The 26,297-nt window shown below is 40.1% G+C and overlaps 1 protein-coding gene across 10 annotated transcripts in view; it reads right to left on the reverse strand.

Moving 5' to 3' along the window:
- The window catches only part of CTNND2 (catenin delta 2), a 1,018,171-nt gene that overhangs the window by 423,980 nt on the left and 567,894 nt on the right, over positions 1-26,297 (reverse strand). For all 10 annotated transcript variants that reach the window (XR_009758379.1, XM_061589265.1, XM_061589272.1 and 7 more), the window contains exon 6: positions 15,199-15,371. Coding sequence is in view for 9 of the 10 variants with exons in the window: in XM_061589265.1 (XP_061445249.1) it covers positions 15,199-15,371 (173 nt within the window). In the remaining variant the exon portion in view is untranslated. The remainder of the gene's footprint in view (positions 1-15,198; positions 15,372-26,297) is intronic.

A 26,297-nucleotide genomic window follows, 5' to 3' on the forward strand; every position in this document is an offset into this window, starting at 1 on the left:
AGGTTTCAGATATTGCTTACTCTCCCCGCCCCCCTGGGAATTGCTGACAATCTGTTTTCTGCAAGAGGTTTCAGCAATCTTAAGCATACTTATTCAGAAGTAAATTCCCTAATAGGCAAAAAACATTGTGGTTTAAGAACATACCTATAGCCAACAGGTATTTCTATCAAACTTTAAAAAGCAGGGAAATTGGGCAGCTAAAGTGAATGCACCAGGGGAGCAGGAGACCCAACCTCCTCTCTGAGATATAGTAGGGCCCTGCTTTTCGGCGTTCCATTAATACTGCGCCAGTGGGGCAATCAGCTGGAGAGGGGGCTGGAGCTCCCTGCACTCCAGCTCATCATTCCGGAGGAGGGGAAGATCAGCTGTAGAGAGCTACAGCCAATCTTCTCTTCTGGCACAATCAGACTCCCACTCAAGCTGATTGCACCTGAGGAAGGGAATATCTGATCTTCTCCTCTGGAGCGATCAGCGGGTTAGGTTCCAGACCCCCACGCTACAGCTGATCCGCTTTTTGGCAGTTTTTGCTTTCCGGCGGGGGTCTGTAACCTAATCTGCCGTATGAGTGGGGCCCTACTGTATTATACTGGCCTACAAATTTGTAAAAATGCAAACACAATTTGGGTTCATCTTTCACAGTCCAATCCATTTGCTGTGTAGCTTGGAAGAATTTGGTAACATGTGCCTTTGAGGATAAGGTGAGTGGTGGCAACACCTGCCATCTCCAAAGATGGAGAATTACTATGTTTGTTAGTGGTGTTCTTACTTTTTTTTTTCTGTGTTACTACTGTTTCTACAGAGAATGTAACCTAGAAAATTATATTTCTCTCATTATTCTTCCTAGAAATCTGTGTTAATTTTATTTTTATTACTTTCAGAGCCTTTTTATTGGTCAATGTCATATGATGGTGAAGACAGTCTTTTGTGTTTCAAATGGGAGTTTATGCTCTATTTCTATTTTGGGCGCATTAACAATTGAATCTGAAACTACAGTTTTATGTATAATCAGACTGATCACAAAATGTTGCTACTTAAGCAATGACTCTAGCTGTTGGAAAAAAACAAATGTTGCCTGCTCGATATGCATGTTTTCAGCCTGCTATACTTAAACTATTACACTTAAGGAAAGGTGGGCATGGTCAATTAAAAACATAGAGCCTAGAATTTTGCTAGACTATATTTCACCTCCCACTGTCTTATCTTGTGCAAACTGAGACACTCCTCATGTCCATTGGAAACTATTCTGCAGAACAGTCAGTGCCATTATTCCACCATTGTTTTTGGAGCTTTTTGTTGTTGTTGTTGCAAAGTGTTGCTGTACTTCACATATTCACAGAAACAGAAGCAAAAGAGAATGGTTTCCTATAGGAAACTTCACTAAAATTGCAAAGTAAATCAAACATATTTAAAGTGACTGTCTGAACTCTATCAATTGTCTTAATATTGGTGCTTCCTCCCTGCTAAAACAAGATCAGCACTGCACATGTCTTGTTTCTGTTATTTATTATTATTATTTATTCAGTTTCTATACCGCCCACAGCCAACGGCTCTCTGGGCGGTGAACAACATAAATATAAAAATACAATAAGATAAAATCACATAATAATTACCACACACATAATAACAATTCTCAAAGCTAAAAACATATTACACAATTAATTTAGTATACCAGAGTGTTATAGATATACTAAAATATATTAAAATGCCTGGGGAAAGAGGTACGTTTTAACCCGGCGCTGAAAAGAAAGCAATGTTTGCACCAAGCGCACCTCGTCAGGGAGACTGTTCCATAGTTCGGGGGCCACCACTGAGAAGGCCCTAGATCTTGTCGTCATCCTCCTATTTGGGCTGATTGCAGGTGTTGCCACCATTCACCGTATGCTCAGAGGCAGATGTTACCAAATTCTTCCAAGCTACACAGGAAGCGGATTGGACTGTGAAAGACCAACCCAAATTGTGTTTGTCTTTTGACAAATTTGTAGGGCAGTACAATATCTCAGCGAGGAGGTCAGATCTCCTGCTCCCCTGGTGCATTCACTTCAGCTGCCCAATTTCCTTGCTTTTTAAAGTTTGATAGAAATATCTGTTGGCTATAGGTATGTTCTTAAACCACAAGGTTTTTTGCCTATTAGTGAATTTATCTGCTTTTTTAACCTGGAAGGTAAGAAATTGGATCCTGTGCAAGTTTGCTGAGAATGGATTGATCATTTCATGCTTATTGAGTTCAGTGGGATTTACTCCCCTGCAATCATGCTTAGGATAGGTGAAACTGACCACAGGGGATGGGGAGGGGAGCAGGCAAGAGCGGGAGGAGGAGGGCAGGTTTGATCATTTGCATGTTTATTGAGTTGTGTGGGATTTACCCCTGTGAAATCATGCTTAGGATAGGTAAAACTGACCATGGGGAGGGAGGCCCATATCAGTTTTTCAGTGTTTCTCCCACCTTTTTATTCAACAGCAGGCACATGTAGCCTCCCACCCAAATTTAAACCAAAGTTGTACCAGGCCATATTCACACCAGACCTTTATTCCACTTTAGACAGTCATGGCTTCCCCCAAAGAATCCTGAGAAGTGAAAACTGGAGTGTATGAAAAGTGAAGGGTGCTGAGAGTCGCTAGGACAGGCCGTGTTCCTCTCACACAGCTTCAATTAGAGTGGCTGTTAAACCACTCTGGGCCACTGGAGCTGTCAGGGGAATAATAGCCTCCTGTCAGCACCCTTCACAAACTACAGTTCCCAGGATTCTTTGAGGGAAGCCATGATTATCTAAAGTGAAATAAAGGTCTGGTGTGGGTGTGGCCTCCTGATTAGGCAAGCCCAGCAGCTGTGATTCTGGCTTTTAGAACACTGACTGTTGGTTCTTACTGAGCATGCCTGGCCTTATCATTGAGTTGATTTCTTAAATTAATTAAAAATCAGCTAGGGCATTTTTTTTAACTTTTAAACTGCAGAAGATGGTCAGAATATGGGGCAAAGTCAGTAATGGGATTACAGGTACTCTGTGAACATGGCTGATTTTTAATGAATTTCAACAAATTGAAATTGAACTGACCAAAAACTGACCAAAAAAAAAGTCCAAAAGGGGTCTGGTTTCTCTCTCTCTTTTTACACTTTGAACTCTTGATTCTCCCTAACTGTTTTGTGTATCGCCATGAAAATTTAGAGGGTTGTTAAGCAAGCGTTTCTGAGTTCAGGACTATAAGTTTTGTAAGGTTTTGTTCTGAAATGAGCTTATGGGAAGCATCAGAATGGCATGGGGGTATTTTAAATTTAACATTGCGGAATGTGAAAAATCCATGCTGATTATAGTATACAGCCACTCTTGTGGCTATATAATCTTATTACATGAATAGGGTTTACCTCAGGGTAAAAATATTTAGGATTGGGGATACTGGAACTATTTGCCTGTAATTTGTCAGGGTTATTCTTTTGGGGGTGGGGGGCTAATATGCCTACAAGTTTAATCCATTCCTGTCAAAAGTGGATTAAATTGGAAAGGACTGTAGCTCAGTGGTAAAGCATCTAATGTCCCAGGTTCAATAGTCAACATTTCCAGGTAGGGCTGGGAGAGACTTCCTGCCTGAAACCTTAGAGAGCCACTGCCAGTCAGTGTAGACAATACTGAACTAGATGGATCATTGGTCAGGCTCAGCATAAAGCAGCTTCCTATGTTTCTAAAAGGATATATATATATATATAGCTGTTTTTAAATTTCCTAACAGGGGTGTGTGTGTATCCCAAGCCAGATTGGGCAGTCTACAAAGGAGTGAGGCAGGCAGTTTTCCAAAGTGCTAAACCGAGCTCCAAACCAAACCCCTAGTTTCTATTTTTTTGAATTATTTATTTTGATTTGAGGATTTTGGTGATGGATTTTGTGGTCTGTCTGTGCACAATTTTGGGGGGACTGCATTTTCCAGTGGTGTCTGTCTCCTTGTCCTACGCAGGGGCTTGTAGGCCCTGATGTGCACCAGTGATGTCACTAGCAGACACCAAAGTTTAGAAATCTCAACTCCAGAAATGGCCTACAAGAATCAGATGGGGTATTGTTTTTATTGATTTATTATTTCAATCTCCATCTCATCCTTCATTAATTCAAATTTAAAGATGAAATGTGGTATAGGAAAGTTTCATTAAAAATAAATAAATACAGCAGGTGCAGAGGCCTCTAAGTCCTAGCCCTTCTTGATATCATGTGAGGTCAAATAATCCAATTTAATAGTCCACTGTAAAAACAAGTAGAATTAATTACTCTATGGAATTCACTTTGTGGGTTCATTTATCCCTGGTATGATGTATCAGGGATGTATATGTACATGATTTCATAAGAAAGGAGGAGAAAGAAGACTATTTTATCATCTGTAGCTGTGTAACTCATACTCGCATGTTCATAGGATCTACTCTCTAACCTGCCACGTCAGAGACACAATTTTTGACCTGCACAGGAGCTTCTCCTAGCAGCTTGTGTTTACATAACACCCAATCCCACTCTTAATTCTTCCACAGAACAGGCAAAGAGAAGTACTTTTTCAAGTAACACATAACAAAATTAAATACTTATTATTTTAAAAATAAGCCATTTACGTAGATGACTTATAACAAAAAGTTAGACATATTTGTGTAGGGTGGATGTATCAGCACATGTTCCCCATGAAAACTAGCAGAATAAAGTAGGAATAAATGGACAGTCCTTACAATAAAGAGATGTAAAAAAAAGAGGGATCCCTCAAGGACCTGTACTGGGACCAATGCTTTTTAACTTGTTCATAAATGACCTAGGGCAGCAGTTCCCAAACATTTTCCCCCATAGACATATTGAAAATTGCTGAGGGTCTTGGTGGACCACTTAATAATTTTTCTAGCTGTTGTAGCAATTGTAATGTGCTGTGCTAGAAGCTGTATGATTTTTAATTATATTTTTACAGACACACCACAGACCAAATGAATAAAGCACATGGTCCATGAACCATAGTTTGAGAACCCCGGACTTAGGGTTAGAGGTAAGTAATGACATGGCCAAGTTTGCTGATAACACTATTCTGATAACTGTTTTGGGTAGTAAAACAAAAAGGGATGGCAAAGAGCTCCAAATAGGATCTTGCCAAACTGGGCAAATGGGCAACAAAATCCAAATGCACTTCAATGCAAGTAAATGTAAAGTGAATATACATTGGTTTGAGATGGCAATGATTCATCAGAAAAGGAATTTTGGGATCATGCTGTAAAACTCAATGAAAATGTTGACCCAGTGTGCAGTAGCAGTGAAAATATTAATTCCATGTTACAAATCATTAGGAAGAATAGGACTGTTAATATAGTAATTAATGCCTTTATAGAAATCTGTGGCATGACCACACTTGAAATACTGAGTGCAGTTCTGGCAACTGCATCTCAAAAAATGATACTGTAAAGCTGGAAATGATCAAGAGGTTTAAACAACTATGTTTTGAGGCCTTTTTAGTTTCGAAAAATGCAAGTAATGTAGAACATGATAGAGGTGTAAAAATTATGCATGGTGTGGAAGAAATGGATAGATATTTTTCCCCTCTCATAACACTAAAACCTGAGGTGATCCAATAAAGCTGAATTATGTGAGTCAGGACAGAGAAAAGGAAATATTTGTTCAGACAACACATAGCTAAACTATGGAACCCATTACCGCAAGATGTGATAATAGCTGACAATTTAAGTAGCTTGGGGGGGGGGGGTAGACAAATTAATGAAGAATAAACTTATCAGTGGTTACTTGTCATGATAGCTATATGCTATCTCCAGGATTCAGGGCTGATCTATACTGCCATTTAATGGGAATAAGCTTCTTGTATGCTCATTAATTTTCCGTTGTCCATATGACATTCTCCTCCAATCATGGCCTTCCCACACTTTCCCCTCCCTTAATCCGGATTTACTTGTACCTGGGATACTCCAAAAAGGAGACAGAGAGAGCAGTTATAAACTGTTGCTAAGGAGATATCCCCAGTTGCTTTGCCCTGTTTCCTATATGGGTGGTTTTAAATCCACCTCCTTCCATGCTTCCTGCTTCTGTTGGGTTTCCATTGGCACGGCTCAGCCCTCCCCCTTCTCCCTCTATTATGTGATCTGAGCCTAAACATGATGAGGTGAGAAGAAAACAGCATCTCAGAAAGTGAAAGGTTTCCAGAAGCTTTAAATATATGTTGTGGATCTGTCATTGTGGAGCTCTCACAGGTACAGTGTGGAAAGAACAGGACTCTTTTCCTCCTGGCTTATCTTGTCTCCATTCTCACCCCCCCCATTTTTGCTGATGTGTGTGATGGTTAGCTCTGCACTGGGAAGGAAAGAAGGAGGGACAGGGAGTTTGTGAACAAGCCAAACACACACATGGGCTCACATATGACTCACTTGATGACAGAAGGAAGGGTAGTGGAGGCAGAGGTGGGCAAACAGAGAAAAGGCGCAAAGTAAACAAATAAACAAAAAAGACATACCTACAAATATGGATGGAGGAAAAGTTTAATTTGAGTATGAAGGAAGTGCAAAGCGATCAGGTTTGGACTACCAGGAGGGAATTCAAATAAGGAAAAATGTGGATTTTTAGCAATTTTACATGACAATATGGATGAGCCCTCAGACATCATGCATCTGAATTCCAGTTGTTGGAGAACAGCTTACACTCATGTTTATGAGTTTCTAGAGGCATCTGATTGGCCACTGTGAAAAACAGGATGCTGGATTAGATAGGTCTTTGGTCTGAGCTAGGAGGCCTCTTATGTTCTCAACCTCCATGTACAGAGGTGGTGTATCTTAGATTCACACATGCTGGGGATAAACAATGGCAAATAGCCTTCACCTATGTGTCCTGCTTGGAAGTTTCCATAGACATTATCTGATTGCTGCAGGAAACAATTGCTTGCCTAGATGAAACTTGGTCTGATCTCGCAAGCCAATTCTTACGTTTGCAGTACTTGAAAAAATCCATCTCATATAGATTTGAAATGTGGAAATATTCCCCCAAAAGTTAATATTTCATTTTTAAAAAATCCTATCTACTGAACATAGCTTAGTATAATGGAAAGTATCAAGAAGTATGAACTGAATATTTCAGTCTTCTACTATGCTTGTAATAAAATCTCTAGGCAATACAGTGTGAGCCTTGATGTAGATAACTGGATCAGTCTACCAGTGATAAAAAGTGTCAGTCATTTAATTCCTCAGGAGCAAAATAAATGTACGATTTCAGATGTCATACTGTGGACATACAATTACTACTCCTGTTACCAGCCTTTCTACAATAAACTGTTATGCCCTATGAATTAATATGGTCCTGCACAGTTTCTGTTAACAGTGTGAAGCAGATAAGCTGAAAGCACATTTAACACATTTGTATGTGTTCTACTATGCATACATTGTATTTTTTCATACCGTTACATACAGTTGCTTTAAGAAAGATTACAAAACCACTCTGTAAATAAAGTTACATATATACACAAACATTCTGTGAAAGAGCTAATCCTGTTCCAATTTAGTTCAGAAGCAATATTCCTATGATCCTTAACAGAGGCAGAAAAGGACACTGAAATTGCTTATCAGAAATTGTATGTTTGAAGCCTTCCCTGCTGTGCTGGGATACAGAAAAGCCTGGGCAATGAGAAGATATAGCTCCTTACATTTGTGCCAAGCAAGAGCTATTGTTATCACTAGATGTAATTTTCAAAGATACAACCAATTTATGTTTGCAAGATACCTGGCAGTTTATATAATAAAGTTAAATCCCATTCCTTCACCTAGCATAATTGTTATTATAGTTCATCCCTTGGCTACTGTAGTAATGTAGTTACCTAGGAATTCGAGGTCACCTCTCAAAAGGGATGATTCTATCCCTCACAGCTAAGAGGAAAAGGGGAGGGAGGGAGAATTGGGTCAAAGGCATTTTTAGTTTTAAAAAAATAAAAATGCAAATTAAGCACTTCCTTAAATTTGTCTAATTTTGTAGATAATTCAGTATAGTAAAAAAATACCTGGCTCAGAAGATGCCCGTTCTATAATTTGATCACCTGCTGAAATTTTCTCTTCTGTACAACTATGAAAAGTGCTGAAGCCCTGTCTCCTTTTTCATCTGGCCCCCCATGATCATTTGCAGAAGGGGTGGGGAACCTGTAGCCCTCCAGATGTTGTTAGAGTACCTCTTCCATCATCCCTGACCATTGGCCATGTTAACTGGGGCTGATGGGTGCTTGAGTCTGACAATATCTGGAGGGTCACAGGCTCCCTACCCGTTCTCTAAATGATCTAGGGTTGCCAGATTAGCAGCATCAATTTAAGCGCTGCTAAACAAACCTACGTGAATCAAATGTAAAGATCTTCAAATCTCACTTCAACACATTTTTAAAAGCCAGACACTAATTCTTCTCCATTTTTCAGACCGAAAATTAACACATAGTTGTAATTTGCAAAATGAACACATGCAATACAATTCTAATGCATGCCTACCCTGACATAATTCCCATTGCATTCAATGGGACTTTTCCCCAAGTAAGTGTGTTTAGGATAACAGTGTACTCAACAGAGGGCATCCCCTAAGGTGACCAAACCAGTTTCAGCTCCAAAATCTAAAACTAAAAACTTGTGTAATATTAGCCATATTATTCCTCATGCTGTTTAATACATGACAAAGTTGCTGAGTGATTTGGAATGTGTGGTCATCGATATTCAGATGACATGCGACTCTGTTTCTCCTTTTCATCTGATCCAGGTGAGCTGGAGCCAGTGCTAGACTAGTACCTGGCCACACTAGTGGACTGGATGAGGGCTAACAAACTGAAACTTAATTCAAACAAGACAGAGGCATTGTTAGGAGGTTATTCTTCTGTCCCAATGAGTCATGTCCAACTGGTTAGGCAGGGGTTGCATTCCCCCTGAAGGATCAAGTTTGTAGTTGGAGGTACTCTTGGATCGATCTGTGTCATTAGAGCAGCCTTTCCCAACCAGTGTGCCTCCAGATGTTGTTGGACCACAACTCCCATCAGCCTTAGCCAGCATTGATGTATATATGGTAAGTGTTGGTTGTTTAGAAGATACATGGTAAGTGGAGTGAAAGAGGAGGGGGAGTGAATGGGCAGTAGAATGCTAGATGATTGGCTGAGTGTTTAAAATGGCTGAACGTATAAAAGGAAGAGTGAGAGTGGAATCGGGGGGAGAAGAGAACTGAGTGGGTTGCTTGGTGGGGTTTAGAGAGTTGTTTGCCAGGAGAGAGTGGAGAAGGAGGGGGGTGGAGTTCGGATTAGTATTGAGTAAAACCATATGCTTATGTGCCTTAAGAAGAAATCTTGTTAATCTTGTTAGCTTTGTTATCTGTAATAAATACTTAATTTGGTTTACCAAAGGCCTGATCCTTGGCTGGGGTTTCACAGACCAGAAGGGAGGGTAAGGTAATGACCAAGGCTGAAGGGAAACTGTAACAAATGGTGGCAGCGGTGAAGAGAATAACAATACCAGTATTCAGAGTCTCTGGGAATACTAGTATTAGGACGTGACTGGTGGTTGCCTAGCAGGGGGATCTGTTGAGATCTATGCTAGAGCGGGGAGCGGACTGGTGGAGTCCCTGGTGGTGCCTAGTGACAGGCAGTAGCCACGCGCAGGTAGGAACCTGACAGGGAGAGCCAGGGAAAGGTTGTCACAAGCAGCCTTTCCCAACCAGTGTGCCTCCAGATGTTGTTGGACCACAACTCCCATCAGCCTTAGCCAGCATTGCCAATGGTCAGGAAAGATGGGAGTTGTGGTCCAACAACAACTGGAGGCACACTGGTTGGGAAAAGCTGCATTAGAGGAACAAGTGGCCTCTATAGCACAGAGTGCCCTTTACCAGTTTTTTTAATTTATCATCATCATCATATTTATTACCTGCCCTTTACCCAAAGGTCCCAGGTTGGTTATAACCGTTTTAAAATATAACATTAAAAACTACCTAAAATCACAAAATAGGGTGGGTCCTAAAAGGTTTAGGTGATGTTTCATCTACAACTCTACATGTATGTCAAAAACTTGGCTTCAGTGAGTTGGTAATCTCCCATTTGGATTACTGTGCAGACTATGAAGAGCTCCAAAAGTATCTCTCCAAAATGGGTGAACAGCCATCAAGATGGCATGCAAGGTCAGTAAGTGTAAAATGTCCCCCCCAAAGAAAGAAAGAAAGAAAGAAAGAAAGAAAGAAAGAAAGAAAGAAAGAAAGAAAGAGATCTGGTGATCACTTACTAAGACAGACATGAGTTGTGATTAATTACTCAAAAAAAAAAGGTCAGCTCACTGTATAGCAAGTGTTGAAAAAAAGCAAATGTCAAGCTAGGCATTATTATCTAGGGCAAGGTCCTTGAACGAGTGGTTGCGGGCCAGCACCAGACACTCTTGGATGAGACCGATTATCTGGATCCATTTCAGTTGGGTTTCAGGCCTGTTTTGGGGACGGAAACAGCCTTGGTTGTCCTGTATGATGACCTTTGTCGGGAGAGAGATGGGGAGTGTGACTTTGTTGATTCTTCTTGATCTCTCAGTGGCTTTCAATATCATCGACCATGGTATCCTTCTGGGAAGACTGGCTGAGCTGGGAATGGGAGGGACTGCATGGTGGTGGTTCTTCTCCTACTTGGCAGGTCAGCTCCAGAAGGTGGTGCTTGGGGAACATTGCTCAGCACCCTGGACTCTCCAGTATGAGGTTCCGCAGGGGTCAGTTCTGTCCCCCATGCTGTTCAACATCTACATGAAACCGTTGGGTGTGGTCATCCGGAGCTTTGGAGGGCATTGCCATCAGTATGCTGATGACACGCAGCTCTATTTCTCCTTTTCATCTTCTTCAGGTGAGGCTGTCAATGTGCTGAACACCTGGCTGTGACAATGGACTGGATGAGGGCTAATAAACTGAGGCTCAATCAAGACAAGACTGAGATGCTGCTAGTGGGTGGTTCTTCTGACCAGATGGTGGATGTCCAACCTGTCCTGGATGGGGTTGCACTCCCCCTGAAGGAGCAGGTTCGTAGCTTGGGGGTTCTCCTAGAACCATCTCTGTCACTTGAGGCTCAGGTAGCCTTGGTGGCATGGAGTGCCTTCTACCAACTTCGGTTGGTGGCCCAGCTATGCCCCTATCTGGACAGGGATAACCTGGCTTCAGTTGTCCATGCTCTGGTAACCTCCAAGCTAGATTACTCTTACTGCAATGTGCTCTACATAGGGCTGCCTTTGAAGACGGTTCAGAAACTGCAGCTTGTGCAAAATGCAGCGGCCAGATTGGTAACAGGGAACAGACAGTTCGAACATATAAAACCGATTCCGGCCCGCTTGCATTGGCTGCCTGTATGTTTCCGAGCTCGATTCAAGGTGCTGGTTTTAACGTATAAAGCCTTACACGGCTTGGGACCACAATACCTGATGGAACACCTCTCCCGATAAGAAGCCACCTGTACATTCCACTCCACATCCAAGGCCCTCCTCCAGGTGCCTACTCGGAGGGAAGCTGGGAGTCTGGCAACAAAGAAGAGGGCCTTCTCAGTGGTGGCCCCCAAATTATGGAATGATGTTTCTGACGAGGTGCGCCTGTCACCCACACTGTTATCTTTTTGGCGCCAGGTCAAGACTTTCCTCTTCTCTCAGGCATTTTAGCATGTGTTTTAAATTGTGTTTTAAATTATTTTTAATGATGTGTTTTAAATTTGTATATTTGTTTTGAATGTTTTTAGTTATTCTAAACTGCCCAGAGAGCTTCAGCTATGGGGCGGTATATAAATTCAATCAATCAATCAATATTAGGAAAGGGGTTTAAAAGAAAACTAACAGCATCATAATATATTAATAGAAATCTATGCTGTAACCATATTTGGAATACAGTGTATACCAACGGTGGTTGCCCCATTAAAAAAACACAAAGAAAGATATGGTGGGGCAGCCAAAATAATCAAGTGGCTGGAAGAGCTAAAGTATTTAGTGTTTTTTTTTAAAAAAAAAGCTAAGAGGGGGCATGATACATGGTGTGGAGAGAGTGGATAGCAGTCCCCCCCCTCATAATATTAGAATTGAGGGTCATCCAATGAGATGCAGTGAGAGTATGTTTTGTTCAAACAAAATAAACTATCTGTTCACATAATTAAGTTATGAAATTCACTGCTACAAGATGTAGTAATGGCTGCTCAGAATGGACAATCACACAAATGCATGGGTGATGCATATATCAATGGTTTCTAGCTATGATGGCTACATGGAACCACCATGTTCAGAGGCAATATGTCACTAAATAACAGCTGCTGAAGGGACCTGTTAGAGGGTATTACTGTCATGTAAAACAGGAAGCTGGACCAAATAGAACTCTCGAGCAAGGCTCTTTTAAAATTCTTATGAATCTTTCTAAATACTGAATTTGTACACTGAATTCTCCTTTACCTTCCTGGAACTGTCTCCATTCAGCTGACTTCACTTCAATATCAGAATGTTTCATAAGAAACTACAGAGACTGTGCACTGATAAATCCATAGCTAATTTTGCTCAGTTGAAACCCAGGAAGGAGGAAAACCCCACAAGTATAATATCATGTTTTGTGCTTTATTTTGTGTTTTATTATGAATTGTAGGCTTTTTCCATTTACACTAATGAGTGAACTGAACACTGTATGTCTTTTTATATTGCATCAGCTGTATAATACTGTTTAGATCAACTATGATTTGTATAAAGAGTTTTGTTTGTGAGTCATTTCATCTGACGAAGACCCAGAAATGTATCTTTACCCAAATGCTACATAAAAATATTACAATAATATTGAAAAAAATTTTTTTTTAAAGTTATGCAAAACAGCAATGATATAAGGAAAGTACAATTGTGAGTTTGTTTGTAAATTTTGTGTCAAGATACATAACATTGACTTTACGTACTTACTGTTTGAAGTAGGGTTTTTTAAAAAAATGTTGCAACTTTTGGGATTTATTTTTGGCAAATATAACAAGGTAAGACTGCAATCCTACAAAGGTATGTTCAAGGGTAGAAGAAAACCAGGTACCCAGCTGGAAATGTCTTTGGGGCTTCTCTAGCAACTGCTTGCATTGCTGCATAGGGAAGATGCTTTTCACTGTGAAATCAGTTTGCTTATTTAGAAATGTGAGTAAATACTAAAAATAAACCACTGGAGGCACACATGTATACATAGCTCTGTCAGGCTGCCTAAGCAAATGACAAAATGAAGCTGACTGTTTCATTTTATATACAAATTGCACCTTCCGGAAAATCTAACATCACACCAAACCAAAATTTTAAATGTTGGCTTGTTGTTTTTTTAAAATGAAGCACACAAACTGTAGGATAGTGGGGGACAGTAGCAGACTGTGTGGTGGAACAGTGGCACTCACCTGACCTCCCAACGGTAGAGTCGCTGGCTGCTGTTAATGGGAGGGAGAGGAGCAGGGGAGAGGGGGCAGAGAGGTCAATGTGGTGCAAGTGTGTGGCAGGAGTGATGGATTGGCTAATCTGCTGCGTTTACACCACACCAACTTTTCTGCCACCTCTCTACTCTTCCTCCCAGGAAGCAGCAGCCAGCGACTCTACTGTTGGGAGGTCAGGTGAGTGCCACCATTCCACCACACAGTCTGCTACTGTCCCCCACTATCCTACAGTTTGTGTGCTTCATTTTTTGCTGGTGGGGAAAAAGATTACAGAGTTAAAGGCCTCAGACAAATGTGACCTGGAGCTCTGTGTGAGCAGAGGCTACTTCATTCACTTTGATGTTGGAGAAAGTCCCGCATGAGCAAGCACACTGAGCGTGCAGAGGTTTTCTCAAAATAGAAGAGTGATGGGTCAATCCCTACTTAACCAGACCTTCATATGGGCGCAAAACCACCTAAATACCTGGATATGGTATTTAGGAGAATGCACATGCTAAATTCAGAATTGTTACTTTACTTGAATTTCCACATGAAACAGTGCAAAATTTCTATCCTTGTTTCAGATTATATTAACATACAGCGTCAACAGTTTTGCAAGATGGAAAATGTGAAGAGCTTTGAACTCCACCTGTGAGACTGTGATAAAGCTATCATTAACATTTTCAAAGAATACGGTAGGCTGTGTGTGCATCTTTCAGATTATTTTTTGAACCTCCGAAAGCTGCTGAAGTATATGTACATTCCTCCAATGGTTTACTTGTAACAATTGAAAGGCTAGCATTTAAAGTTAATTAAGAACTACATTTATTTATAGGTCCCTCAGATCCCAGCAACATGCCAAATTTATGAAATCTACCACCACCTTTATGCTCAGGCTAATGAAGATGGGGTATATTTGTGAATTGCGGTGAGTTGTTTTTGCCAGTATAATCTTTTATGCAATTACAACCTTACCCATAGGCAACTCTCAGCATCTCAAAATAAATGAACAATGAAAAGGGAACATGAGAAAAATATTGGTGATCGTCTGCTAATTTGCTGTTGCATGTAAGCATCCGAAATAGAGAGCAGCTTTGAGAATATTGTCATCAGATGCAGCAACTGGAGGTGGAAGCTGTTACACACTTAAGCTGTACTGTGCATGAAATGTGCAGCAACAATTCAAATGTGAAATATACTACTTCACACCTTAGAACAGCCTTTCCCAACCAGTGCGCCTCCAGATGTTGTTGGACCACAACTCCCATCAGCCTCAGCCAGCATTGCCAATGGTCAGGAAGATGGGAGTTGTGGTCCAACAACATCTGGAGGCACACTGGTTGGGAAAGGCTGCCTTAGAATGTGCAATATGATGAGATTAAATGAACTATAGAAAATGAACACAGAATGCATAATTATTCTGGTCTGCATTGTGAAAATCAAGCATCTGCTATTTCTGTTCAAGTGCAATGAACATGCAAAGCTGGTATGTGGGTTTACAGAAATACCCATAGAAATAAAGTTGCAGTTTTTACATATCACTAATTGTTATAGTGCTATATAACTGCATTAAAAACACGTATTTTAAAAAGTTATATATAATTAAACATTAATAAACAATCTAAATTAGTATATAAACACATGAATATGCTGAATTATCCCTTTAATATTGCCTTGATTTTATTAACTATATTTTGCAGAAGCATCAATTACAAACTCATATTCTATCAGCAAATACATGTGTGTGTGTGTGTGTAAGAGATTTATTTTCAACCAGAGTATGCCCCTCAAAATGGCACTTGGCATAAAGGAATCCTTCTCAAAACATACCTGGCTATAGTTCTGTATAGCAGCTCTGGCTTGATTGCTGCGGGCTGGGAGCTGTGATGTTGCTGATTCACCGAGGGCAAGGGTCTGGTTGCTATGGTAGCTAGATGGATACTGGAAAGACCCTTCAGGTTTGGAATTGAGCTGAAGTGCACTCTGGGATAGAAGGTTGGGCCCTGTATTGGAAGTAATTTGGAGTAGTCAGTGAGCTCTACAACTGAGGAAAAGCATATATTTATTACATATGATTCCTGCTTTTTGAATCTTGTTATTTCAGCAATAAAATTAGGCCATACAATTTAAAGTGGCACTTATTACTTAAACATCAGTATTTTGCCATTCTCAAGATGAGCACAGTATATTTAGTAACTAAATATACTCCATTGAACCTAATGGAGGAAAAATGGACCTAATTTTGTGAAATGAAATAGGATATAGGGCTGGGCAGAACCAAACACAAAGCTGCTGCTGCTGCTGCTGCTGAAATAGGAGTCCAATATTGAGCTCTCCCTCCTCCACTTCATATTTTGATTTGATTACATTGTGCTTTCTCTCTTTTTTGACATCATTACAGCTCTAGCAACCAGCGACATGGAGTGGGGGCAGGGATACACATATTGTGATGACAATACCAGGACATGGGGTTAGTACAAAGGAATAGGAGAAAAGTTGACATGGAACAGTCCTGTGTTCCTTGCAACATTCTGTATCAACCTGTCAAGTTTGAGAATATAACACTGTGGGCTTTTTAATGTTTGCAAACCCCTGCCCCCCCAATTAAAAGTCCATCCTATCTTTTATTTTTATTGATACAGTTTCCTAAATTCAGTAGCTCAGTGGACTTAAGCTCTCTCTGTCACTCACACACAGAGTGGCAGCTGAGTTAATGTGTTGATTACACCTACATATCCATTGCCAAAAACCTAAACACGCACACACACATTTTAAAATGTGAGGAACACTTGCTCTTAGTTGCATGTAGTTTTCTTCCCCACAAGAATAAATTTAACTTTTAATTATCCAAAACACTTTTTTCTCTAAATTAAAAGAACAAAGAATTTCAACCAATAGACAAAACAATTGTTTCATTTGAGCCAGGGCATATCAGAGTATAGTGGAACATATTTGCAATGCATGACTCAGTCCTGAAAATGTGAAGTAATAATCTCTGCTCATGTGCAGAGAACATCTTCCAGTTTAGGGGAAGGATGTGGAGTCTTATCCAGATTCTAGACAGGCATACAGGCCAAACTTTTCAGTTTAGAAATCACTGACAAAACTCACAAAAAGCAACCTGGAAATAATAGCACCATGCATTTCCCTCCATTCCTCTGCATTGAAAAGATTCTGAAGTTAAGCTAGGGGAGGGGCTTGTTGGAAACAAATCCAACACCTTTTCTGGAAATAGTTGGGAAAATACTCCAAAACTGCAAGTGGCTCAAGGTCAACTTGCCCTGCTCCACCCAGATGTTAATGAGTGAATGCAGGGAAATGGTTAATACAGAGTATATTGCAATACGTACACATGTCATCCCCTATTACTCCTCACAGTTCCCCATTTCACAAAAAATAAAGGCAAACTGATTAAGTAAAAATATATGTTTATTATACAAAGAAAGTCACTGTTTGTTTGCCTGCTTGCTTGCGCTCTCTCTTTCTCTAGCAAAGTCACAAAAATGCTATAAAAAAGCTCCTCTAAGTAGGAAATGCTTCCTGTTGCTTCTCTGGTTACCAATGAAAAGATCTGTCGTGCAGAGACACAGCTCTGAGCATGCTCAGAACCAGTGTATGATTCTGATATAGGCTAAGGCTTCCACATGGAGCTGTTCTTGAAGCAATCCTGTCTCCTCTTGCTGGATAAGCCTCATAACAACAGAGGGAGTGAGAGACTTCCTAGTACGGCTGACAAGCAAGCAGTCTTGTGAGGAGCCTCTTTGCCATAGCTATATTTTTGAATTAGGATTGGTTGAGTTGTGCAGACATCTGATTGGCCAAAGAACAGGAGATTCACAGAACTGCCTTCACAAGCCTCTGTAAGTACAAGAAATTAAAAAAGTGTTTGTGTGACTATTTGGAAAAGGCCCTGTAAGTGGGAATGGTGAGTGCCAACTGGTAAGATACTTGGAGGTATCATCACCTCACATTAAATTTGTACAATTTTGAACTAGTTAATACCTATTTTTCAGATTGGGCAAACTACATGATAATTCAAGATCCACTAAAGGATATAAATATATTCTCAGGAGAAGATAGGTAAGTAGTATAAGAACAAGTTTAAAACAGAGTTAGTTTTTTCAGGTCTAGTGGGCTTATCAATTTCTTTATTATGTTTTTTTTCTCTATAGGTCATTATATTATGCTTTGTTACAACAGCAAACTATATGTAGTGACAAAATTGCATCATCTATTGTATCTATATTGACCACAGAAAAAGACGCATTCAGGGTAGAAACACATTTGGTCTATTAGCTAAGTACACTATTTGTATGTTATATCTGGTTTGTCACAACATTGTTGGCTGTATCAGTTGATATTTTGATATATTTCATGTACATTGCCACCCTGGTCTCCTGCTGGGAGGAAGGGTGGGATATAAATCAAATGACAGATAAGATTGGATGGATGGATGGATGGATGGATGGATGGATGGATGTCAATAACATAGAGCTGTTAGACAGTTTATTTATTGGTATTTTCCCTGTATTTTTAATGTGGGTGTGGGTGTGTTTAAAGTTGGACATTTTTATTTATTTTATTATCTTTGGTATTAATATTTTTTAGACCCAGATGCACAAACCCAGTTCTGTGTTGCTATTCATTTCTGTAGCTTGGGTTTATATTTCCTTGTTCTTTCACATCAAAGCTCCTGAATCCTTAAGAATCCCTGGACTGGAACAACAGCTTCTGAAATTTAGAGGCTTTTGAAATATGGACTGTTTGTTCACACCTCACCAACAGAAAGTTGATCTTAAAGTGCCATTTATACAGCTTTATAGGGAGACATGCCTGGTACCATCGTTCCCTATTTTAGGTGCCAATCTTCCTTTCTACATGGACATTTGGCCCTTAACTTGAAGGGCTTCACGTATTGGTCTCTTTTAGCATGGCAACTTTTGCAAGATCTGTCTTTTATCTATATTAGGGTTGCCAGGTCAGAAGCATCCCAAACCCTGAGATTTTGGGGGCAGGCCCGAGTGATATCATGGGGCGTGCCCGAGTGGTGTCATGGGGTGGGTCCAAGTGATGTCATGGGTGGGTCCAAGTGATGTCGTGGGGCAGGTCCAAGTGACATCATGGGGCAGGTCCAATTGATGTCATTAAGCATGATACATTAAGCATCAACCACAGTTGCTTGGCACATACAGACTTAGCTAAAAGATGGAGCGTGGGTAGGGAACATTTAACCTAGCCAATTCACTTCTGTCAAAAAGGGTTCAAGTGCCCTCAGGCCAGGCCAGGCCAGTCACCAAAAGGCCATTGTAGGAAGAAAGGAGCCTAGTGTTGTGGAGATGTTAGATGTGAGCACTCAGGAGTAAAGATGGATGCCCCTGAAGAGCTGCAGTTTTAAACACACTAAGGGACTAAGCCCCATAGGACTTACGTCTCAGTAGATATGGTTTAGATTGTGTTGTTGGTAAAGCTTGACAAGAGACCCTCTGCAAAGATATCCATATCCAAGTAGGGTTGGCAACCCCCTGCCTGGAATGCCCTGCCCCTACCTTTTAACATCCAAATTTCTTTACAGATTTGACCCTTCACTTCAGAAAGAGGTCTGAGTAATGAGTAAGAAGATTCTCTACCCTTTTCTGTCTCCCCTGTGGGCTGCTATAAACTCACTTCATCAGCCAACCCAATTCTAGTGAATATAATTGACAAAGACAAAGCACATGATTTGGTCTACCTTCATAGGCAGCAGCTTGGGAACAACAGCAATTGCAGCCATGCTGCCCAGTATGTGAATTCTCTTTTACCACTATTAGACAAGAAACAAACAACAAGGGGCATCATCAGTGGGTTTAAGAAGGTTGAGCAGAGCACATGGAACCACTGTTGTTGCTTCTCTGGATGAAAGGGAATGAGGATAAAGGTAAATGAAATGCAAATAGAAAAAGAAAAACAAAAGACAGTGATGATTTCTTAAATGCAATACCATACCAACCACGACAAGATTCCTACGAGTAAGGCAGAAAACGAAGCATCCCACAACCAGTCAGGATTCCCAACCAAAAATATGAAAAATGAAGAAATATTTGTATAAGCATGACTATCAAATATGTTTATTATTTATACAACCTGTAAAAATATTTATAGTGCAATCCTACATTCATTTATTCAGAAGCAAGTCCCAATGTATTCAGTGGGGCTTACTCAAACAGGGACAGAACTGCAACCTCAAGTGATAAGCAACTTCATTCACGCAACCCAAAATTCAGAATCATGCCACTTTAAGCTGTTTTGCAACTGTTTATACTTGTTTTTATGGTTACTGAATTTTGAAGGGATTTATTTCTTATTGTGAGCTGCCTTGGTTTCCAGACTGCAGCCCTACCTCACAGGGTTGTTGGAAAGATTCCCATACACACAAACACACACACACTGGAGATGTTAAAATACATACACCCCATATAACAGTTTATTGTCAAAACCAGTTGATCATCGCAGAACATAAAAAAAAAATCAGTATTAGTTTCCTCCATAATAAAAACAGTGATACCTAATGTACTACCTTCAAGTCAATTCCGACTTATGGCGACCCTATGAATAGGGTTTCAAGAATAAGCCCTGCCTAATTGCTTTAAAAATAGGATTGGAGGGGGAGAGAAAGATATACAACACAAATACAATTCTTTCCTATGTTCACTCAAAAGTCCCATCAATTTACAGCACAATCCTAACTATGTCTACTCAAAAGGAGGTCCTATTGAATTCAACAGGGCTTACTCTGGGTATGTTTACTCTGGAAATGCAAGCACTGGAATAAAGCTTCATATTGGAAAGTTTGCAAAACACTGCCCTCTTCAAAATTTAAACTTGTCTGACTCCTACACACAAAGACTGAAAGCTTCCTTATTCAATCTGTGAGATGTTCAGAAATGTAGGAAAAAACACCTTTTCTGAGCCTTGGGCCAGTCACTGCCTCTCAGCCTCAGAGGGAGGCAATGATAAACCCCCTCTGAATACAGCTTACCATGAAAACCCGATTCATAAGGTCGCCATAAGTCGGAATAGACTTGAAGGCAGACAATTTAATTTGACTCTGTCGTGTTTTGGCTCTATAATTCCTTGTCAATCACAACCCTGACTTCTTATTGGCTAAAAACCTGAAAGGGCAGGGATTGGAGCAGAATTTAGAGCAACTAAGAAGTTAGGGGGGTGGCTGACGTTTTCGTGTATATCTTTGGAACCAGATGACCTAGAAACTTTTTTTAAAATGAAAGCTGAAAGTCTGGAGATTAAGGTGAGTCACCCAGAGACTCAGAGGGGACCCCCAAAAACCTGGATCTACGGCTGAAAAGCAGAGATCTGGTAATCTATATGGATATGGTTTTAGATTTATTGGTTTGTTTGTTACAATTGGTTTTAATGTTTTGTTGAAAGTTGTTTGGAGTCACTTTTGTGAGGGAACAGAATAATAATAATAATAATAATAAAATTTACAGGGTTTTTAAAAATAAAATAATCCCACATAATAAGGCAGCATTTTGACAGGGATAGCCAAGGTAGTGCCCACCAGATGTTGTGAACTACAGCTCCCATCACCCTTGACCATTGGCTGTTCTTGCTGGGGCTGATGGAAGTAGTACTTCAAAACATCTAGAGGCCTCCATGTTGGCTAACCTCGCATTCTGCAGTAATATGAAGATGCAAACAGAGATGCTGCAAACTACAGTTCATTAATTATCATGACATACTATTTATATGTCTGAAAAATAAATATAATTTATATATTCAGAGTTAGAAAGGACTACGCAAAACAAGAGAAGCACCAATCTAAAGAAAATCTCAAAAGAGCATTAAGGAGACATGTTATCTGATCACTGTCTCCTTCAGCTAAAGCAGTTCACAATGTAATAACATATTTGAGGATATCACTGTATCTTCCATTATCATGGGCATTAAGAGAGATTAACTGGGATGTGGAGTAACAACTCTTGACATTTTTCAAATATAACCTTAAGAAAACTCATCCTTTTTATTACACCCCCCACCCTCTCCAATGAACCTGTGTCCAGTTTCTCCCTGGAATACAATATTTTTGCCAGCAGAAAGCTCACATTAAGAAAGATTCTTGATTGTCAAGCTAAGAGGAAGATATGCCCTGACACAATATGTAAATGTGGTCAAGGTCCACAAATGAAGATGCTACGGTGTTCCTACATACAAATGGCAATAATGATGTGGTTGGGATTTGCTGAGCGGTGTAGAGAACTGATTGGCCAGAGAACAGTAGATTGACAGGATTTTTTTCAGAGCTTCTGTGCATTCAAATAGAAGGATAAAATGCTTGTGGGATAGGAAAGAGTGTGTGGCTTTGAGATTTTGGGGTAATTTTTAAAAATTGCTTGACATTCTTAGTGGGAAGGCTGTGCCCCAGTAGCCCTAGTGGACCAGCCACCACTGGTTTTAACACTAACTGCCTGATTAATTTGAGGCAACTTTTAAGGTAATTAAAAAGTTAATACATGCATCTAACTGATTAATCAATTAAACATTGCACCTGTAGTTATTATGTCTATTAACAACCCTTAGACCTTTTGTTTTCTGTAAAGTTAAATGTTCTTTTTTTCATTCCAGAGAGAAGCCTTCTGTGGTCTCATAGGGGGGAAACTGACAAGAAATCAATGTGTAACCAACCATGTACACATGACTGTGACTCAGTTTTTTGAGACACAGTTACTAAGGTCCATGATAAAAAGTATACAGTACTTAGGCTTAAACCATGGGATTTTTTTTTCTTTGAATAGCTGACCCTTCTTTGAATAGCTGACCCTTCATGTTAGCCTTCAACAAATGGTACCCTCTGGATATTTTGGACCACAACTCCCATAATCCCTGAATATTGGCCATGCTGGCTGGAACAGATGCGAGTTGTAGTCCAACAATCTGCTCCATGACATATCACAAACTGCTTTTTGACCCCCCCCCCCAATTTCAAAAGCAGTTTGTCATAAACCTATACTATAGGGGCCACCAACTTGGATAGTTTTAAAGGTGGATTAGACAAATTAATGTCTATGTTCTACCTCCACTGTCAGAAGCAGTATGCTCTGTATACTGGTTGCTGGGAATAACAAGTGGGAATAGTGCTGCTCAGGACCTACTTACGGGCTTCCCATAGCCATCTGGCTGGCCACTGTGAGAACAAAGTGCTGGACTAAATGGGCCTGTTGCCTGATCCAACAGGGTTCTTATGTTATGATTGCTGTTGGGGATGGACAAATCTAAAGGCCCCTTCGTCTCATAGAACTAGTGTTAGAGTTCTTCTTTGGATCCTCCTGATCTACATCACCAATAATAGTCTTTCATAAGAACAAGCTCTACATGGCATGGGAACTGCTGTACATCTCAAAGACTGTCTTCACATGCATGAATCACAATGTATGTTAAAATCAGGAGAGTGGGTCTTGCTCTCAGATCCATCAGAGACAGAAAACAGATTAGTTGTAGGGAGGAATAGAGCATTTCCCAATGTAACTCTAACACTGCAGAATTAGCATTCCACAGTGAAACATCAGTGGACCTTTTAGCAAAAGAAGTATAGCACCCATCTTTTTAGACCGGCTTTAGGGGAGCAATGCTCCATATATATTGTGACTTAGATCCAGAGATGGTTTGTACTTGTGCAAGACAACCCAACCAAATTCTCCCAATTTCCCCATCTTTCAGCAGCCCCTGTACACTCCATCATAACTCCAGATGGGTCTTGACCCGCAGGAGTGGCTTTTGTGGCTTGCAAAGAACTCGGGGGGGGGGGAGAAGCCAGGAAAGCCCTATTGCACAAGTGGAGTTATGCTCATCTATCTCAGCATCCAACTTTTCACCTTCCCTCCTTTCTCTTTCCATTCCACTGCCATGTGGGCTATTTTAATACTGCTGTTCCAACTCTAATTTTATGTTTTCAGTTTGATTACCTTTTGTGGCATATTTTGCATGCACACTTTTTAGGAGCAACTGTTTGAACAATGCCAGAGAGGGAGTGCTGGATGGACTAGGTGAACTTTCACTCTAATGCCAGAGAGCTTCAGCTATGGGGCGGTATACAAATGCAATAAATAAATAAATAATAAATAAATAAATAATCCAACAAGCCTTTTTGTATGGTTTAACCTTTCATCTCAAGCACCACAGATTTTGTTGGTGTTGATAAATCATGCCACATTCTGCACTGGACCAAACCACAACAGTCTGGCTGAGATTTCAGAACTAGTGTAGCATAGAAGCTCAGAAGCAGACTGCAAAGTCTTTGGTTCAAATGTTGTTTATTCCATGAACTTACCAGATGCTTTGGAACAAGCCATCTTACCCTCAACACATATCCCCCATCTAGAATGTGTGAATAAAAACACAAACTTACTTACTGTTATAAGGATTACTGAGATAACGTCCATGAAATTCACTGAATGTTGTATAAATGCTAACTATTTTTATTATTGATTTCATTAACCTCCCCCTTCTTTTATTCTCCCCTTGAGAAAATGGGTTCAAATGTTCAGTACCCAGAATTAATTATCCCTGTTCTCTTCCTCTCCTCGTTGTAGGTATTATTTTGTCTCTCTCTTGTGCTAAGGTATATCCTTTCTTCCTTTTCTATTCCATTTTTTTTAAGCCAGGCTTTTTTCTCACATGGTAATTAAAATGTAATGTCAGGTTATTTACATGATACCATATCATTACCAGATAAATGAACGATTAATTTGGTCCTCTAAATTATGCTACCTCTTATGCAGTAATTACTTTTGGATCTACTAAGCCTAATTACCCAATAATCTGGTGAAGCTTGTACCATATCTGAGCACTCCATATTATTTACTTGACTGTTTTATGGTGCATCTCTCTCTCTCTCTCTCTCTCTCTCTCTCTCATTATATATCATTATATATGTTTATATCTCATTAGATTATCACATGTTCTTTTAAATGGTTTGAAAACTTTTGATAGGGGCAAAAAGGCACAGAAAAAAATGGAAGATGGGAAGAAGACAAAAATATGATGTGCCCAGGGAGCTACTTTGTAGTAGAGCTGTTTTAGGGTACATGCCAACCATATGGAACATACTAAACTATAACATTACTCCTGTTGCAAACTCCCTTGATAGCAAAATGCATCATGCTAATGTCCTAGAAAATCGATGCCTGCTCTGCCCATTCTTTCCTGGCAATGGATGCATGGAACAAGAGGAGAAGAACTCTGGATACCTTCCCAATAGCTCAATGGGGAGACAGATCCAAATATATATACTTCATATACATATTGGGTATAGTAACCCAATTTTTTAAATTGCCTTACAAACTATGCAATTTCTTCTTTTCTTTTTAAAAAAGTTAACAATTTCTTACTTTTGTGGGACAATGGGGGAATTTTTCCATAAAAAGGAGGGGATGGAAGATTAGCTTTTAAAAAAAATTTTAAACCAAGCACCCTGAATTTAGCTGAAACATTGGACATTACACAGACCAAATGGTCCAGTTGATTCCTTGTTTGCATGTCACCATAAACAATACAGTGTAAGCTTGTTATAACATATCTCTATGTACCACAGAAGCAGATATATTGCAGGTATGACCATGTCTCCCAAGTAAAATATATAGTACAGCAGTTTATACATATCTTTTAACTCACAAGAATCATTCCCATCCTTCCAAACAACTTTCCTCACTTTAGCACCTGCTCCCCATGGTGTTTAAAAGCTACCAGCAGTTTGGCTTCTCTCTAGGAACCAGTACAGTATTTGCTGGCTTTAACCCTTAAGTGTGAGCCTGAGCTGAAATGCAACCGGGGAAGGTTCTCCAAGTACTTTTTGCAGGAAGGGACTGGGAGAATGGTTGAAATGCACAGAAAATGGAATGCAGAGATGATGTCTACTGGGTGCACTAAGGGTTGTCCTTGCCAAACTGCCAGTGGCTTGGAAACCATACGAGGAGAATTGTGGGCACTGAGTAATGGTGAGCAAAAGAAAAAAAATTACACAGTGCAGGAAAATTGAGAGAGTCAAAAACAGTGAATCAAAAACCAGTTTATTTCAGGAGTGTAGAATTCCAGAAGTGACAATAAGTGGCTGGATGAAAGAGTAAAAGTTATGTGCATTCATAGACAGCACTGAGGAAGAGGAAGGGCTTCGGAGAGAAAACCAGGGTTTTTTATCAGAAGAGCGGTGTGGGTGACTGTACACTGCTGCAGAAGTGTTCTGAAGGAGTGCTGGTAAATGGGGTGATCCTGAAAGTGCAAGCAGTAAAATTCAATCAGCTACCTGGTAGATATGACACCTTTAAGGCTTCTGATGGCTGACTTTGAAAGTGGAAAGTTTATCATGAGATCTCTAAGGTATACCTTGAAAGTGAATCTATATCCAGTGACTAACATAGCAGCAACGGAGTTTCCTAAATTTCTTACCAAAGTGATCAATGAGGGCAACTACAGCAATGAACAACTGTACAACTGCTATGAGTCAGGGCTGTTTTTCAAACTGCTCCCAGACAAAATGCTGGATGTTATCAAGACACCAAACAAGGTGGTCATGAAGACTCAGAAGGACAGAGTGACTTTGTTGCTGTGTGCCAACAAGAGCAGCAACCACAAGCAGAAGCCAATGTGCAAACTATGGAATAGTCTCCCCGAGGAGGTTCGCCTGGCGCCGACACTATCATCCTTTCGGCGCCAGGTTAAAACCTTTCTCTACTCCGAGGCATTTTAATTTTTTGTTAATGATTGTAATGTTTGTAATTTGATTTTAGCTGTTTTAGCTGTTTTTAGATTGTGAAATTTGATTTTAGACTGTGATGTTTTTGTATTATATTGTATTTTATTGTATCTATGTTCACCGTCCAGAGAGCTATTGCTAGTCGGGCGGTATATAAGTTTTAAAAATAAATAAATAAAAATAA

The sequence above is a fragment of the Rhineura floridana genome, chromosome 1 (genome assembly GCF_030035675.1).
Source record: "Rhineura floridana isolate rRhiFlo1 chromosome 1, rRhiFlo1.hap2, whole genome shotgun sequence".
Lineage (NCBI taxonomy): Eukaryota > Metazoa > Chordata > Lepidosauria > Squamata > Rhineuridae > Rhineura > Rhineura floridana.